Genomic DNA, 17,012 nt, shown 5'->3' with positions numbered 1-17,012 from the left:
ACTGCACCATCAGGGAAGTCCCTTATATCCTTTTTTATGTCTGCTGTGCCTCCTCTAGGACACACATCCCACAGAATACTAGAGTGGGTTGCCATTTCCTACTCCAGGGAATCTTCCTGACCCAGGGATCGAACCCATGTCTCCTGCGTCTCCCTCACTGGCAGGCAGATTCTTTACCACTGAGCCACTGGGGAAGTCCAAGTTATTTCCATGTTTCACTAATGGACATGTGGGTGGCTGCTAGTCTTTTGCTAGCATAAATGAAACTGTAGGGTATATGTTGGGCATGTCAGTAACAGAGGCACTTTTTCCTGGTGTGGTTATATTCCAAAGTCAGGGGGTACCGTGAGGACACCCCAGTCTCTCAGCCTCTGTGAGTCTAGAAGGGCTCAGGTGCACAGCTGCTGAGTTTCTTCCCTCAGATGAAGTCACCCTCCCTGGTCTGTGGGGATGGGCTAGTGGGTGGGGGGGCACAGACTTTCATCAGCTCTTTATTTACATGGAACACTTACTCTGTGCTGTGTTGCACAGAACTGGAAACAACAATGATAGATAAAGCCCCAGGCCTGCCCTCACAGAGCCTGTGATGCAGTGGGAAGCAGACCCATTCCCAGGCAGCCATAGCCTAGTGTGGTCAGGGGAGGGATGAGGGCTGCTCCTGTATCACAGACAAGACATGAAGGAAGGAAAATGCTCAGGTGGTGACAAAGTAGGGAATGGTATTCCAGAAGGGGTTTATAGTGTGTGCACAGTTCAGAGGAGAGCCAGCATACTGGCTCTCAAGGATACTCAAGACTAGGCTTTGGACCACAGAGAGAAACAGATGAGTGGACAGGAGGGACAACAGGCATCAGTTTATGCAGAACTCTGGAAAACAGTTTAGTTTGGATGTTTCCCTGGGGTCCTGGGGAGGTATGGAAGGTTCCCAGGGTGTTGTCCCCAGACCATTAGTATCAGCATCACCTGGAATGCAAATGCTCCAGCCCCATCTAAAGACTTCAGTTCAGTTCAGTTCAGTCGCTCAGTCGTGTCCGACTCTTTGTGACCCCATGAACCTCAGCACGCCAGGCCTCCCTGTCCATCACCAACTCCCGGAGTTCATTCAAACTCACGTCCATCGAGTCGGTGATGCCATCCAGCCATCTCATCCTCTGTCGTCCCCTTTTCCTCCTGCCCCCAATCCCTCCCAGCATCAGAGTCTTTTCCAATGAGTCAACTCTTCGCATGAGGTGGCCAAAGTACTGGAGTTTCAGCTTTAGCATCATTCCTTCCAAAGAACACCCAGGACTGATCTCCTTTAGAATGGACTGGTTGGATCTCTTTGCAGTCCATGGGACTCTCAAGAGTCTTCTCCAACACCACAGTTCAAAAGCATCAATTCTTTGGCGCTCAGCTTTCTTCACAGTCCAACTCTCACATCCATACCTGACTTCAGGGAATCTAAATCCCTGGGGGTGGAGCCTAAACCTGTTTTAACAAGCCCTTCTGATTGAGTCTAATGCACTCTGAAGTTTGAAAACCACTGGAGTTTAAAGTCAGCTTTGCAGTCCATCAAAAAGTCATGGTCTGGGGAATTCCCTGGCGGTTCAGTGGCAAGGACTCCAGCTTCCACTGCAGGGGGCTCAGGTTCAGTCACTGGTGGGGTAACTATGATCCCAGCAGCAAAATAAAATAAAAAGACAGTCTGAGTCCTTAACTAGTAGGCGTCAGAGTACCAGTGAAAACTGTTAACTTATTGAATATTTATTTGTGCCAGGTAGTCTTCACGTGTTATCTTATTGACTTCTCAAGACAACGCTATGATATGACTGCCTTTGTCTTTGTTCTGCAGAGGAGGGTTTTAAACCGCATTCAGATTAATTTCCCACACGGAGCCCTAATTTTTTTTTCACTAGAGTTGTGATATCAAAGTCTGATTGGGTAGAAGGATAAGTAGGCCAGAACGACCAATAGGAACTCCCTGAAGGCCTTCCTATCACAAACTTCGTCCGCAGCTCCCTCTGCAGTCCAGGGCCCGCGCCGAGTTCTCCCTCCCTCTGTCCCTTAAGCCTTAAAAGCTAGTCGGGAAGCGCGTTGCCACGGAGACAGGCGTGCCTCGCGAAAAACAGAAGTCGGTTGTGGAAGTGTAGGCGGCCATTTTGAGACCGGGCAAGAGGGGCGGGACTGGAGCGGCAGTGACGGTTGACCGGTTTTAACTTAGTGACTGGTACCACCGGGCAGGGAGAAGAGGGAGTGCCTGGGGCCTCCCTGGGAGGGATGCAGGGGGTGGGGGCGGGGTTAAGAAGGGGAGGAGAGGGGCGGGGGGAGGCGAGGCGGGGAAAGGCTGAGGAAAAGGAGGAGAGTCCAGGGACTGGGCACAGGACGGGCAGGGCGGAGAGAGGGCGGGGCGAGGTGCCTGGTGAGGCCAAGAGAGGAAGCAGGGCGATGAATAGGGGCGGGGCTAGAAGAGGCGGAGCTTAGAGCTGGGCTATCCAGGGCATGGAAAGAGGTGGCGAGAAGAGGGGAGACAAGGTACCGCGGTTCAGGGGAAGGTGAGGACCGAGAAAGTGCTGACAGACAAGGCAGCGCCGGCAGGGAACGAGGAGGTGCAGGGCGAAGAGAGGGTGCGGAGCGATCGGAAGGCCAATGGCGAGGAGAGTTCCCAAGGCAAAGAAAGGGTCGCCAACGAGAAGGGGCGGGGTCACAGGAGGGGGCGGGGCAAAGAACGGGCTTGGGAAGAACATCTCCCCCAGGATGAGGGGGGAGGGCGGATCGATAAGGGGAGGGACAAGGCGCAGAAGACTAGCGAGGGGCAAGCTACAGGCGAGAAGTCGAAGCGAGGACAGGGGAAGAGGTGGGGCGTGGGGAAGGTACAGGTTCGGGAGAGGGACGGGTCTAGAGGCAGGATCTTGTACCTGGGCAGGGCCCGAGCACGGAGAAAGGGGCGGTGCGGAGAAATGTGGGGGGGCGGGGCAAGACGTGGGGGCGGAGCCAGGCCCAGGTATGCGAGGAGAGGAACTGGGGGCAATAAGTGGGGCATAGCTAAACCGGGAAACAGAAATAGAGACCGACTGAAGAGTAGGTGTCGGAGGCAGAGCACAGGCAGAGCAAAGAAGGATAGGGCAAAGTTAAGGGGTGAGGCTGGGAGGCGGGGCGAAACCAGAGGTAGGGGCATGGCCAGGAGCAACAGTAGGGGAGAGCCCTGGAGTAGCCGCAGAGGCGGGGTCCAGAAGAGCAGTAGTTGCCCGCCGGAGGTCTGGAGCAGAGGTGGAACCAGGAGCAAGAACAGGAGAGAAGCCAGGAGCAAGAGCACAGGCGGAGCCGGGAGCAAAAACAGGAGAGAAGCCAGGAGCGAGAGCAGGAGAGGAACGTGGAGCAAGAACAGGCGAGAAGCCAGGAGCGAGAGCAGGAAAGGAACCTGGAGCAAGAACAGGACCGGAGCCAGGAGCAAAAGTAGGAGTGAGGCTAGGAGCAAGAATAGGGGTGGGGCCAGACATCTGAGCAGAGGCGGGACCAGGAGCAGGGACTGGGCGGGGGGCAGGAAGAAGGCGGGATCTAAGACGGCGCCTACCAAGAACAGTCTGGCCGGCTGGTGACCTCCGCCTTCCCCAGGTTGAAGCCACGTTACCCACTTGCCCGAGATGTTCCCTGTTGGCCCTGCTCCGTGGCCGAGGCTCCGAGTCCTGTGGGCGCTGTGGGCACTGCTGGTGGTGCTGTTGGCACCGTGGAGGTTGTGGGCGATACAGGAAACCCAGGAGTGCACCTGGCAGGTTGTCCTGAACAACTTAGAGTCAGTAGGCAAGAACGACGCGATTGATCATTTCGTCGATCAAGAGCTGTACACAGTGGACAAAGTGTTCGACCTGCTAGTGGACGCGCCCATCGACCGGGACGAGGTGAGGGGACTGGGGGCAGACGAATGGGAGAGGCCCTGGAGCTGCACCCTTCTGGGCTCTGGACATTTGCTCACCATCTCCTTGCAGACATACTTGGGCTTTCCTTACTACCTGAAGATCAACTACTCCTGCACAGGAGAGGTGGTGAGTGGGTGCGGGGGCAGGGGATGTTCATTCTGTTGGGGCCTCAGTTTTCCCCCTTTCTAACATTTAAATAGGCATGCCACCATTGAACCCTAGGGACCTTAAAGATTCAAGAAGATTCCTGGTATCTCACCAGGCACATAGTTCGTGCTTGTTAGCTTTTAATTTCCATTAAAAAAAAAAGAAAAGAAAAAAACCAGAGAGATACTCCCTGGTGGTCCAGTGGTTAAGACTGAAAGCTTCCACTGCAGGAGGCACAGGTTGGGCCCCTGGTCAGGGAACTAGGATCCCACATGCCAGATATTGGGGTCAAAAAGAAAAAGAAACAGATATTTTCCTCATAAAGTAAAGAAAATATTTTTTTAACTGAGATAGAATTCACTTGTCCTAAAATTCACCATTTAAAAATATACAGTTCAAGAGTTCCCTGGTGGTCCAGTGGCTAGGAGTCCCGGCTTGGTGTGCAGGGAGCATAGGTTTGATCCCTGGTTGGGGAACTAAAATTCTGCAAGCTGCCCCTGGAGACCACTAATCTGTTTTCTACTTCTGTGAAATTGTTTATTCTGGACATTTCATATAAGAATGGAATCAAGCAATATGTGGCCTTTTGTACCTGACTTCTTCCACTTAACATGTTTTCAAGACCCATCCATAACATGGATCAGTATTTCCTTTTTATGGCTGAGTCACCTGCAATGGACTTGAACTTGGGCAAGCTTTGGGAGATGGTGAGGGACAGGAAGGCCTGGCATGCTGCAGTCCATGGAGTTACAGAGTCAGACACGATTGGGCGACTGAACAACAATATTCAGTTGTATGGATGTGCTACATTTTGCTTAGCCATTCATTAAGTGATAGTGATTTGAGTTATTTCCACTTTGGGGGTGGTTATTATGAATGATGCTGTGTTTGTGTAAGCATCTGTTTTCAGTTCCCTTCAGTATATACCTAGGAAATGAATTTCTGGGTCATATGATAACTCTGTTTAACTTTTGAGGACCTGCTGGGCTGTTTTCCAAAGCAAATCCATGTCATTTTACATTCTTATAAACCGTATATGAGGGATCCAGTTTTTCTATATTGTCATTTGTTGTTGTCCATTTCTTTGATTCTTGCCATCTAATATGTGCGAAATGGTATCTCAGTGTGGTTTTGATTTGCATTTGCCTCATAACTAATGATGTTGAACATCTTTTCATATGCCCATTAGCATATGCCCATTTATCTGTCTTCTTAGGAGAAATGTCTGTTCAGATCCTTTGCCCATTTAAAAACTGGGTTATTTGTCTTTTTATTGTCACATTATAAAATTTCTTTTTAAATACTGGAAAGTAGTTCCTTCTCAGATATATAATTTGTAAATATTTTTCACTTTCCATGTCTTTTCACTTTCTTAATGATGTCCTTTAAAGCACTAAAGCTTTACATTTATTGAGATATAATTCACATATCATACAATGGCACCACAGTTTTAATTTTTGATAAAGCCCAATTATCAATTTTTTTTTTCATTTGTTGCGGGTCCTTTTGGTGTTGTCTAAGGCTTTACCTAACCAGAAGTCATGAAAATTTACTCCCATGTTTTCTTCTAAGAGTTTATTTGTTTGTTTTAGGTCTTATGTTCAGGCCTTTGATTCATTTTGAGTTAGTTTTTGTATATGGTGTGAGGTAGGGGTCTAATTTTTACCTATGAATATCCAGTTATGCCAGGACTGAAAAGATTATTCTTTCCTCATTGAATTGTCTTGACATCCTTGTCAAAGATCAGTTGACCATAAGTATAAGGGTATATTTCTGGATATGATTCTATTCCATTGTTCTATATGTCCATATGCCAGCACCACACTGTTTTGGTTACTGTAGCTTTGTATTAATTTTCAAATTGGGAAGTTTGAGTCCTCCAAGTTTGTTCTTCCTTAAGATTGCTTTGGCTGAAATAAGCAGAATGTGGTGGTTTAGAACTGAAATTCTGAAGGCTACAGACCTGGGTTTGAATCTACCGTGGACTCATATTATCTGGAGGAAGTACAGCATGATTGTGAATCCTTTGAGCTCTGAAGCCAGGCTACCTGGTTTCAAACACCAGTCTGCTCATAACAGCTGAGTGATCTCAGGCAAGTCACTTAACTTCTCTGTACCAAAGTCTCCTCATCTTTAACAAGGCTACAATAATGATCGTACCCACTTCATAAAATGATTAAATATGTGTGAAGCACTGAGCACAGTGGCTGGTTCATAGAAAGTGAACACTAGCAATAAGTTCTAGAGTGTGACCTGGGCAGAGAGTTGACTCCATCAACCTTCTCTCCTTATCTGTGAAAGCCTGATAGTCATTCCTTTATCTGTTTATGCAACACTGAACTCTGAGTCAGACCCTCTTTTTTTTTTTTTTTTCCCACAACGGGGTGGGGAAGCAGTACAGTGATAAACAATGTGGCCTGAATTTTCTTCTGGATTCAGCCCACCAGGGAAGCAGACAATTAACAAGTAAATACAGAAAACAACTTAATAGTGTAATCAGTGCAAAGATGAAAATAAAATAAGGTGAAGGCGTTAGCTGGAATGGTTGGGGAAGATCTCTGAAGAGCTTGAGCAGAGGCCTGAATGATGAAAAGGGAGAGAACTGGGGAAAACATTGGAGCCTAGGGAACAGCAGGTGCAGCAGCCCTGAAATAGGACCGAAGCCGGTGTATATGAGGAACCGCCCAGAGCCCATGTGTGGCTGGAGCAGACTAAGCAAGGGGGACAGTGGGAGGGGAGAGTGAGACCTGGCTTTCTCTCTAGTGAGATGAAGCCATGAGGTTTTGAACAGAGGAGGGATGCAATGGTATTCAGGTGTTAACAGGCTGAATGGGGGGCAGAGCAGGAGCAAGGAGACAGGGAGGAGGCTGATGCTTGGTCCAGACAAGAGTTAAGGGTGGACAGCACCAGGGCAGTTGTGGCCAGTATAGCCCTGATAAGGAAGAGGTCCCCAACACACCCACACCTGCTCCCCTGTGATTGGAAGCCAGAGGTAGGGCTGGGACAGGTATAGGGGGCAGGATTGAAAGGGCCTGGGCCGAGGCATTCCTCAGGATGAAGGCCTGTGCCAAAGGAATCAGACTAATTTTAATTAAATCTCCCACCCGTGTCTCATAGCTCCCCCCACACCCCTGCCCACAGTGACTTGAGCACAGCTGTCTCTTGGGGTTGCCTCCAAGCCTTTTCTAATGCTCTTCTAGAGACTTCCCTGGTGGTCCAGTGGTTAAGACTCCATACTCCCAGTGCCAGGAGCTTGGGTTTGATCACTCATCAGGGACCTGCATACCGCATGGTCCGGCCAAAAAATGAAATATTAATGCTGTTCTATACCCTAGAACCGGCTTTCCCTGGTAGTTCAGCTGGTAAAGAATCCGCCTGCAATGCAGGAGACCCCTGTTTGATTCCTGAGTTGGGAAGATCCTCTGGAGAAGGGATAGGCTATCCACTCCAGTATGCATGGGCTTCCCTGGTGGCTCAGATGGTAAAGAATCCTCCTGCAGTGTAGGAGACCTGGGTTCTATCCCTGGGTTGGGAAGATCCCCTGGAGGAGGGCATGGCCACCCACTCCAGTATTCTTGCCTGGAGAATCCCCATGGACGGAGGACCGTGGCAGGCTACAGTTCATGGGATCACAGAGTTGGACACAACTGAATGACTAAGCACAGCACAGCACATACCCTAGAATACATGTCTTCCTCCTTCCATCTCCATGCTAAGTCACGGGTCCCCAAACTCTGGGATCTAACGCTTGATGTTCTGAGGTGGAGCTGATGTAATAATAATAGAAATAAAGTGCACAATAAATGTAATGCACTTGAATCATACTGAAACCTTCCTCCCACCCCCCAACCCTGGTCAGTGGAAAAATTTAGTCCCCACTAAACTGGTCCCTGGTGCTAAAAAGGTTGGGGACTGCTGCTCTAAGCCCTGCCCTCCCTTATTAGCCCAGCCAGGATCCTGGCATTTCTGGGAGGTTGTCCCTGGCTGCCCGGTCACCCTCGTCTCTAGTTCCTTTCTGTCTAACTGCCCCTGCCTGCCTGCTTGCTAAGTCACCTCACTCATGATTGACCCTTTGTGATCCTATGGACTGTAGCCCCTCCAGGCTCCTCTGTCTGTGGGATTCTCCAGGCAAGAATACTGGAGTGGGTTGCCATGCCTTTCTCCAGGGGCTAACTGCCCCATCATATCCCAGATCCCAGTCCCTAAACCAGAAGCCCCAAGAGTGAGAATGGAATCCCTGAAGTGAGGGAAGATGCTGCTAGTAGTTATGGGTGCCAGGTGCTCCCACCTTTACATTTTTGTTTATCCCATGCTTTCTTGCCCTATGCATTCCCTATGTCTAATTTCTGTCTGAGGACCTTGCTCTGGACTCACCTCCTCCGGGAAGACCTCCTGACTCCCTCCCAGCTGAAAGCACTTCCACCCTTCTCCTAGACTGGTCCCGTCCCACTCCTGAGCCCCAAACCTAGAACATGTTCTCTGACCTTCCCACGATGGAGAGTCTGTTCTCCTGACCCAGCCTAGGAAGAAGGCAGGCTAGTAAAGGTTGGGTCAAGGCAGGGGGACCCACAGGCTCTCTTAAGGGCACCCCTGTGGGGCCATCTCGCCCTCAGTCCTCTGAGGCCCTGGTCCGCAAGGGCCACCTGACAGGGCTGAAGCCAGTGGTGCTGGTCACCTTCCAGTCCCCAGTCAACTTCCATCGCTGGAAGATAGAGCAGCTGCAGATCCAGATGGAGGCAGCCCCCTTCCGCAGCCCAGGTGAGCCTGGAGGGTCACAGCCTGCCTGGTGGGTGGGGGCATGGCCGTGTGGGCGTGGCCAGGGAACCTCAGCAGGGTTCATGGTCTCAAGGGGCGGCTAGGAACATCAGAGGGGCCTATGACCTGATGGGGATGTGGGGATGGTTGGGGGCCTCACAGGGATCTCTGACCTGGGAGGGGGGTGGCCAAGGAGGCCTCAGCAGGTTCCGGGGCCCAGATGGGGCCACACAGAGGCCCCAGGGGTATCCATGGCTGAGAATGGAACATGCCAGTTGTGGGGGGATCCCAGTGGTTTGTGGCCAGGGGGGGAGGAGGCTACTGGAAGGCCCCAGCAGCCTCAGTGCCCACCGCCTGCCAGCAGAGAGATGTGACGCAGAGGAGATGTGTCTCATGAGCTGGTACACACCCATGCCCATCAAGAACGGCAGCGTTGTCATGCGCGTGGACGTTAGCAGCAATGGCCTGGGGCCCTTCATTCCCAATAAAAGGTGCCCTTTCCGGATCCCGGGCTGGGTGAGGCGTGGAGACTCTGGGAGGGGCTTCCTAATTGGCGGATTCCCATAGAAGACAAGAGGGGTCCTCAGGGAGGGAAAGGGGCAGGGAAGTGGCTGTGAGCCCTGGCAGCAGCCGGAGCCCACACCCGTGCTTGCCCCATACCCACCTCCAGGTTTCACGTGAACATCAACGGCTTCCTGGAGAGAGGGCGAGACCACGAACTCCAATTCACTGTGGGAAATGAGGTGAGGGGGCCCCGGTGATGGGAAGCGCCCCGGTGCCATGCTCTGCTAAGTACACATTAAGTCTTGACAGTGACCTGTGAGAGAAGGTCCTCTAACATACCCATTTTAAAGAGTAGCAAACTGAGGCCCCAAAAGGATGGAGCCATTTGCTCACAGACTTGAAACTGTGTCCACCTGACTCCTGCACCCATATTCTTAATCACAGTGCATTCATTCATTCAGTAGGCACTTCCTGAGCACAGAGTGTGGCACCACGGGAACATAACAGTGAACACACAGACCCAAATCCGTGCCTTCTCTTTGAGCTGACAGTCTAGTGGGAGAGACAGACACCAGACCAGCACACATGAGATCAGGTCAATCCCACAGCAGGTTAAAATGCGGTCAGTGTGCTGGAGAGAATTCAGACTGAGGGGAATTAGATCTCTGTAAGAGGGGGTGGTGGGGGCTTCCCAGGTGGCTTAGGGCTAAAGAATCCATCTGCCAATGCAGAAGACACAGGAGACATGGGTTTGATTCCTGGGTCAGGAAGATTCCCTGGAGTAAGAAATGGCAACCCACTGCGGTATTCTTGCCTGGGAAATCCCATGGACAGAGGAGACTTGTGGGCTACAGTCCATAGGGTCACAGAGAGTCAGACACAGCTGAGCACACACACAGGAGGGGACAGCAGTGTTTATATGGATGCTCAAGAAAGGTGTAATTGAGGTCGACATTTGAGTACAGTCTTGGTGGAACAGAGGCAGGAATTACATGGTTACTAGAAGAGCATTTCGGGTAGAGGGAACAGTTGGTATAAAGGCTCTGAGAACCAGTGAGGAAGCCCATGTGGCCCGGAGAAAGTGAGCAAGGGGGAGAGTGGTGGAGGATGAGGTCAGAGAGGTGATGGAGGCAAATTGCACATGGCCTTGTGAGTCAGGGTAAGTTCTTTAGGTTTTATCTTAAATGAGACAGAACCGTGGGAAGAGAGGGGCTTGTTGAGCAGCCCTCTGGCCCCTGCCCCACAGCTCTTCCATCTGATACCCCGGCACTTTGTGAATGTCCCGTCGAGGCCGCTGTGGTACACTGTGGACCAGACACCCGTGCTCATCCTGGGCGGCATCCCTGAGGAGAAGGCCATCCTACTGACCGACACAAACTTCAAGGACTTCTTTCTTGTGGAGGTGAGTCACTGCAGGGCAGATGGTGGGCTGGGTTCCAGCTCCTAAAGTGGAAAGGGGCCCAGAGCCACGGAAGGGGTCCCCAAAGGTACACCAAAGCCCAGAAGAGGCAGATAACATCAACAAAAGACAGACTCTGCAGGCTGGGGTCAAATCCTCCTTCTGCCACCTCCTGGCTGTGTGATGTTGGGCAAGTCGCTTCACCTACCCTGGCCTCAGATTCCCCATTTGTAAAATGGGAACGATACTTATATTTACCTTACAGAATGATTCTGAGAATGATACAAATGCATAGCAGTCAGACCCAGAATGAGTAATATGGGAGTTGAAGCTATTATTATTTATAGGTCACCATTTGTAGTTCTGAAATCCCAAATCTTTGAAATGGCATTTTCACAATTCAAGGCTAAAACACATTTGTCAAGAAACTCTGACTTGAGCTAACAAAGACTTTTTTTTTTTTAATCTTTATGCATTCTATTTAATAATATTCTGATGCTGCCCTGCAGAAATATTAAGGAATTTGATTATGGGGTGCTGCCCCAGGCCTCATTGGGTGTTTGGGTGGTATATATGTGCCATGATGTGTGCTCAGTCACTCAGTCATATCCAATACTTTTGTAGCCCGCCAGGCTCCTCTGTCCATGGGATTTTCCAGGCAAGAATAGTAGAATGGTTTGCCATTTCCTAATCCAGGGGATCTTCCCGATCCAGGGGGCTCCAGCATCTCCTGCATTACAGGTGGATTCTCTACTCCTGAGCCACTGAGGAAGCCTCATATATGTGTCATCTTACCTTCTAAACACTGGAAAATTCTGAATTTCAATATACACCTGGCATCTAGGGTTTCAAATTTGGCTTTGTGAGCCTATATTACTTCCAAAACATGGAAGTAGTATCTGAAGCAGGGTCCTTTCAGTGTGAAAGACAAACATGTTTGGGTTAATTGCAGTTGTAGACAGAACTCCAAACCAGTTTGGTTTCAGCAGAGAAATGGGATTGAATAGGTGCACCCAACTGCAAAGCCTGGATACAGAGCAGCCTGCAGGCCTGGCTTGATTCAGGGCTCGAATGAGGACTCCAACTTTCAGCTTCACTTCTTCTGGATTAACTCCATCCTCAAAGTGATTCATATCATCCCAGCTCATAGGCAGAGAAAGGAAGCACCTCTTAAAAAAAATTCCTGAAATTTATTTGCTTGGTCCTGATGGCCCCAGCTTGGGTCATGTGTCCCAAAAGAATGGAGCGTGCCAGCTGGCTTAGCACGGGTCATGAGAAGACAAGAGACAGTGAAAGGATGACTCCCCCGGAGTGAAATCAGGGTAGCTTTGCCACATGCTGGGGGGACAAGATGCTGGTTAATTTTGTCTAAGATAACAATGTGCACTACAGCAACCCCTAAAGACTGCTTGAACCTCCTCCCATCAAAGTTGAAAGTGCCATCCATGATTTCTTTTTTTTTTTAATATTTGTTTACTTATTTATTTGTTTGGCTGCATCAGGTCTTAGTTGCAGCACACGGGATCTTCATTGCATCACGTGGCATCATGTGGCCATCACTGTGGCCCATGGGATTAGTTGCTCCAAGGCATGTAGGATCTTAGTTCCTCCACTAGGGATAGAACCCACGTCCCCTGCATTGAATGGCAGGTTTTTAGCCACTGGACCACCAGCGAAGTCCTCCCACACATGGATTTCTGACAGCGCCACGTGGGTTAATGTTCTCTCAGTTCCCTCTGGCTCTGAATTCCTGCTTCTGTTGAACTCCTCCTGTTTATAGAACATCTCTGGTCTATAGAGCTGTCCTGTCAGTTCGCTCTCTGCTTCTCACTCAGGTCTTTGCAGACCTTGTTCAGTTTTCACGCTCCTGACGCAAACACACCCACAGGAGAGATGTAGCCAATGAATTCTGCCGAAGAGATTTGGAGGGCAAAGGAGGGGAGTTATGTCATGAGAATTAAAGGGGCAATTTGAACTTCAGGCATCCTTTTTTTTTTTTTAATTTATCAAGATGAAAATCATAAAATTCATAAAATTCACCATTTTAAAGTGAACAGTGTAGTACCATTGAATATGTTGGTATTGTGCAATCACCAACTCTATTTCCAAGGGATTTCCGTCACTCCAAAATCAAAGTCTATTTATTGTCATTTTTTAACCAGAAGGACTTTTCCCACATTGCTGTCTCTGCTGTTTTCCCTCTTTCTTCCTGTTTCACACCTCAGCACTCCTGTCAACTGCCCCTAGGGTCTCATAAGAACAACCCCTGCCCGCCCCCGTCCCCCACACACACACTATGCAGCTATCTTCAGCCCTGTGTTGGTCACGTTTAGATGCTGTAACAGGAATTCCCCAGAAGTCTAGTGATTAGGATTCCAGGCTTTCACAGCTGTGGCCCAGGTTCAATCCCTGGTCAGAGAACATTCCAGAAGCTGAATGGTGCATCCAAAAAAAAAAAAAAAAAAATTAATAGATGCTGTATCAAAGAGACCCCTGAGAGAGAACAGCTTAAATGGATGGTATTACTCATTTGCCAAACAGTCCAGATGTGAGAAACCCCAGTCTCTTTTACTTTCCTGCTTCACCATCCTCTAGGCCCCAGGTGTTGATCTTACCCGTGTGATTGGAGCTGCATCATGCCCATGTCCATATTGAAGCCAGCTTGGAAGGAGAAAGAGCAGAAGTGAAGGGCAAGCTATTTTCTCTTAAGCAAGTTTCACTTGCAGTCACATTCCATTGCTGAGGAATTAGTCAGTTGGCAACATGTACTTCAAGGGAGCCTGGGAAGTCTAATTTCCACCTGGCTGGCACATACTCTGCTAAAACTCCATTACCAAGGAAAATGGGAGAAATGGAGTTGAGCCCAACTAGCTACCTGCCAAAGATGGAAGAGGGAATTTGTTGGTTCATGTAACCAAAAAAATTCAGGACTTCAGGTCCAGTTTGATCCAGGATTTCAAACAGTGTCACCAAATCTGAGTCTCTCTCTCTCTCTCCAGTTCTCAAACCTGGTTCCTCTGTATTGACTTTCAGTTCAGTTCAATTCAGTTCAGTCACTCAGTCATGTCCAACTCTTTGCAACCCCATGGACTGCAGCACGCCAGGCTTCCATGTCCACCACCAACTCCCAGAGCTTGCTCAAATGATTGACTTTATGCTCAAACATCTCTGGACTTGGAACTGCAGAGGTTGCATCTTCTCAGGCCCGCATCCAGTGGGAAATATCTTTCCCATTATCTTCTAACCCTCAAATCACAAGATTCCTTCCACTTGGTGTGGCTCACCTTGACTCAGTCATTGTGGTCAGAGAACCCCAACAGGCTGCTTGTTGGGGGAAATGAGTCAGAACTCTCAAACACTGCTCAAATAAGAAATGCAAAAAAAGAAAAGAAAAGAAATCCAGCTGACTCACAGCTTTTCTTTTCTTTTTCTCAGGCATGTGGAGGAAGAGGGGAGATGTGATGATCTTCTAGTTTAACAAAGAAATTTTCCAAGTATTTCTTCCAGAAAACAGAGGCAGCACTTTAAATATTAACAGAGCAATACATTGTGATATCCAATCAAAATGACAGATTGTGAGGGTGCACGTTAGTTTGCCCAGGCATAGCAACAAAGTCTGTAGTCTGCAGAAATCTCATGTACTGAATAGATAGGGAAGTGAGAATGTTTATGTTCCTCTTAACTTGGTAAAATTTCCCTTAGCAGCAGAGCCTAGAGTTTTATTTTGATTTATACTTTTTAAAAGTAAAAATAAATTTTTCTTGTCTTCATTGCACAGCGTGTGGGATCTTAGTTCCCCAACCAGGAATCGAACCCATGCCCTGGACATTGAAAGCTCTGAGTCTTAACCACTGGACCACTGGGAAATCTCTGATTTATGCTTTTTGTTGGAAAAGTTAGTAGAAAATTCCACTTTCTAGTGGAAATTTTCAGTCAAACACATAAGTAGAGAGAATTGTATGATGAACCCAGCTTCAATAATTAACATTTTGCTTTTTTTTGCCCTACTTTTTTTCCCCTAGAATGTTTGAAAGAAAATTCTAGCCATCATACCATTTCACTCGTAAATTCTGGGAATACTTGAGGAAATATCTCTAACACATTAGGACTTTTAAGAAATAAAATCACAATGCCATTATGATGCCCAGCAAAATTAACAATAAGCCCCTAATATTGGATGGGCCAAAAAAATCATTTGGATTTTTTGGTAAGCTGTTACAGAAAAATCCAAATGATTTTTTTGGCCAATCTAATATCATCTGACCTGGTCATAGTTAAATTTCCCCCATTATCTAAAAATGTGTTTTATAGTTGGTTTGCTTGAATCAGGATGTGCACGTTGCATTTGGTTGTAAACTCTCTTAATTCTCTTCTTACCTATAAGTCTGCTCTCCCCCAACCCACAACCGTCAATCACCTTTTTTTTTTCGGGTAATTTAAGAAGCCAGGCCTTTCGTCCTATAGAATTTGACTGTTTGCTGCTTTTTTTTTTTTGGCTGCTCTGGGTCTTCATTGCTGCACGTGGGCTTTCTCTAGTTGTGAACGGGGCTACTCTGGTGAATGCATACTACTCTGCAGTGCATGGGCTTCTCATTGCAGTGGCTTCTCTTATTGCAGAGCACTGGCTTGAGGCACGTGAGGGTTACTGGTTGCAGCTCAAGGGCTTAGTTGCTCCATAACATGTGGGATCTTCCTGGACCAGGATTGAACCCATGTCTCCTGCATTGGCAGGTGGATTCTTTACCACTGAGCCACCAGGGAAGCCCTGGCTGTTTTCCTCTTCATAGAATCAGTTAACTTATTCCTCTGACCTTATGTATTGAATATTAGTCTCAGGGTGCCATAATAAAATATGACAGACTGGGTGGCTTAAACACAGAAATTTATGTTCTTGTAGTTCTGGAGTCTGGAAGTCCAAGATCAAGGTGTCAGCAGGGTTGGTTTCTAGTGAGGCCTCTTTCCATGGCTTGCAGATGGCTACCTTCTCACTGTCCTCATGTGGCCTTTTCTCTGTGCATATGTGGAGAGAGAGATAGCTCTGGTGTCTCTTCCTCTTCTGATAAGGACACCAGTCCAATAGGATTAGGGCCCCATCATTATAACCTCCCTGTTCCTTAATTATCTCCTTTAAGGCCCCAACACAGTCATGTTGGGGGATAGAGCTTCAACATGTAAATTCTATCCGCAACACCCTATATTGCCTATAAACTGGTAGTGAGTTCTAGAAGCTTGGTTAAAGTTATACTCAGTCTTTTAGGCAAGAGCCCTTCATTGCTGGTGCTTTCCCACTGTTAATGATATTGCCAGTGTTAGTGATCAGTCAGTGAGTTCAGATAGCCAGTTGTTCAAATAGAATAGGATAGGGACTTGCCTGGTGGTCTAGTGACTAAGAATCCAACTGCCAGTGCAGGGGACATGGGTTTGATCCCTGGTCTTGGAAGATCCCACATGTTGCGGAGCAACTAAACCCATGAGCCAAAACTACTGAAGCCCGTGCTCTAGAGCCCATACTCTGCAACAGGAGAAGCCACTGCAATGAGAAGCCCTCGTACCACAACTAGAGAAAGCCTACATGCAGCAGCAAAGACCCAGTGTAGTCAAAAATAAATGAATATAAAAAACACAGAATAGTATTATTAAAATGTGCCTTAGGCCAAGCATGGAATCTTTTGGATCCACTTGAGGACAATCCTGACTGTAGCCTGGGGAACTAGCTGTGCTGAGCCCTGTTGAGTACATGGAGCACTGCCCAACTCCAGGGAGCATAGAAAGCCCCCACTGGCTCTGGCCTGGGTCACCTGCTTCCAGGGGAAGTTTGTTGGGGGAAGTTTGGCCACCAAGATGCTGCTGGAGGGTGAGCAGAAAGGGAGCCCTGGGGGCAGCCACATGTGTCCATCCCAAGCAGTGGTCAGAGCAGGTGCCTCCCCATAAGGCGGGACACGGGAGTGGAGATCAAGGCCACCTGCTCACCACTGGCTCCACTCCCCCGCAGTTGAGCATTGACAGTTGCTGGGTAGGCTCCTTCTACTGCCCCCAAGCCAGCTTCACTGCCACCATCTACGATGCCATTGCCACTGAGAGCACCCTCTTCATCCGGCAGAACCAGCTCATCTACTATTTCACAGGCACCTACACCACACTCTACGAGAACAATCATGGCAGCGGTGAGGGGTCACTGGCCGGGTCACATACCCGGGCGTCCTGGGCATCTTAGGCCGTGGGACCTGCCTGTTGGAGCCCCAGGGAGGGCACTTCAGGGACTCCATCACTGGAGGCACCTGGGAATGGAATTACCATGGGTGGGAGAGGGGGAT

The 17,012-nt window shown here is 48.8% G+C and overlaps 1 protein-coding gene across 20 annotated transcripts in view; it reads left to right on the top strand.

Annotated features, from left to right (window-relative positions):
- Window positions 1–2,716: 2,716 nt before the first annotated feature.
- The window catches only part of CATSPERG (cation channel sperm associated auxiliary subunit gamma), a 31,011-nt gene continuing 16,715 nt past the window's right edge, over window positions 2,717–17,012 (top strand). For 9 of the 20 annotated variants that reach the window (XR_011467666.1, XR_011467665.1, XR_011467667.1 and 6 more), the window contains exons 1-6: window positions 2,971–4,019; window positions 8,654–8,798; window positions 9,157–9,286; window positions 9,466–9,538; window positions 10,546–10,701; window positions 16,691–16,862. Coding sequence is in view for 17 of the 20 variants with exons in the window: in XM_070387794.1 (XP_070243895.1) it covers window positions 3,621–4,019; window positions 8,654–8,798; window positions 9,157–9,286; window positions 9,466–9,538; window positions 10,546–10,701; window positions 16,691–16,862 (1,075 nt within the window). In the remaining 3 variants the exon portion in view is untranslated. Of the gene's footprint in view, window positions 2,834–2,970; window positions 4,020–8,653; window positions 8,799–9,156; window positions 9,287–9,465; window positions 9,539–10,545; window positions 10,702–16,690; window positions 16,863–17,012 lie in introns of those variants that run through there. The other 11 variants (XM_070387799.1, XM_070387798.1, XM_070387791.1 and 8 more) reach the window with 9 other exon arrangements.

Source organism: Bos mutus, chromosome 18 (genome assembly GCF_027580195.1).
Source record: "Bos mutus isolate GX-2022 chromosome 18, NWIPB_WYAK_1.1, whole genome shotgun sequence".
Taxonomy (NCBI): domain Eukaryota; kingdom Metazoa; phylum Chordata; class Mammalia; order Artiodactyla; family Bovidae; genus Bos; species Bos mutus.
Note: the sequence above shows the minus strand (reverse complement) of the source record. Positions and strands in the feature narration are given on the sequence as shown.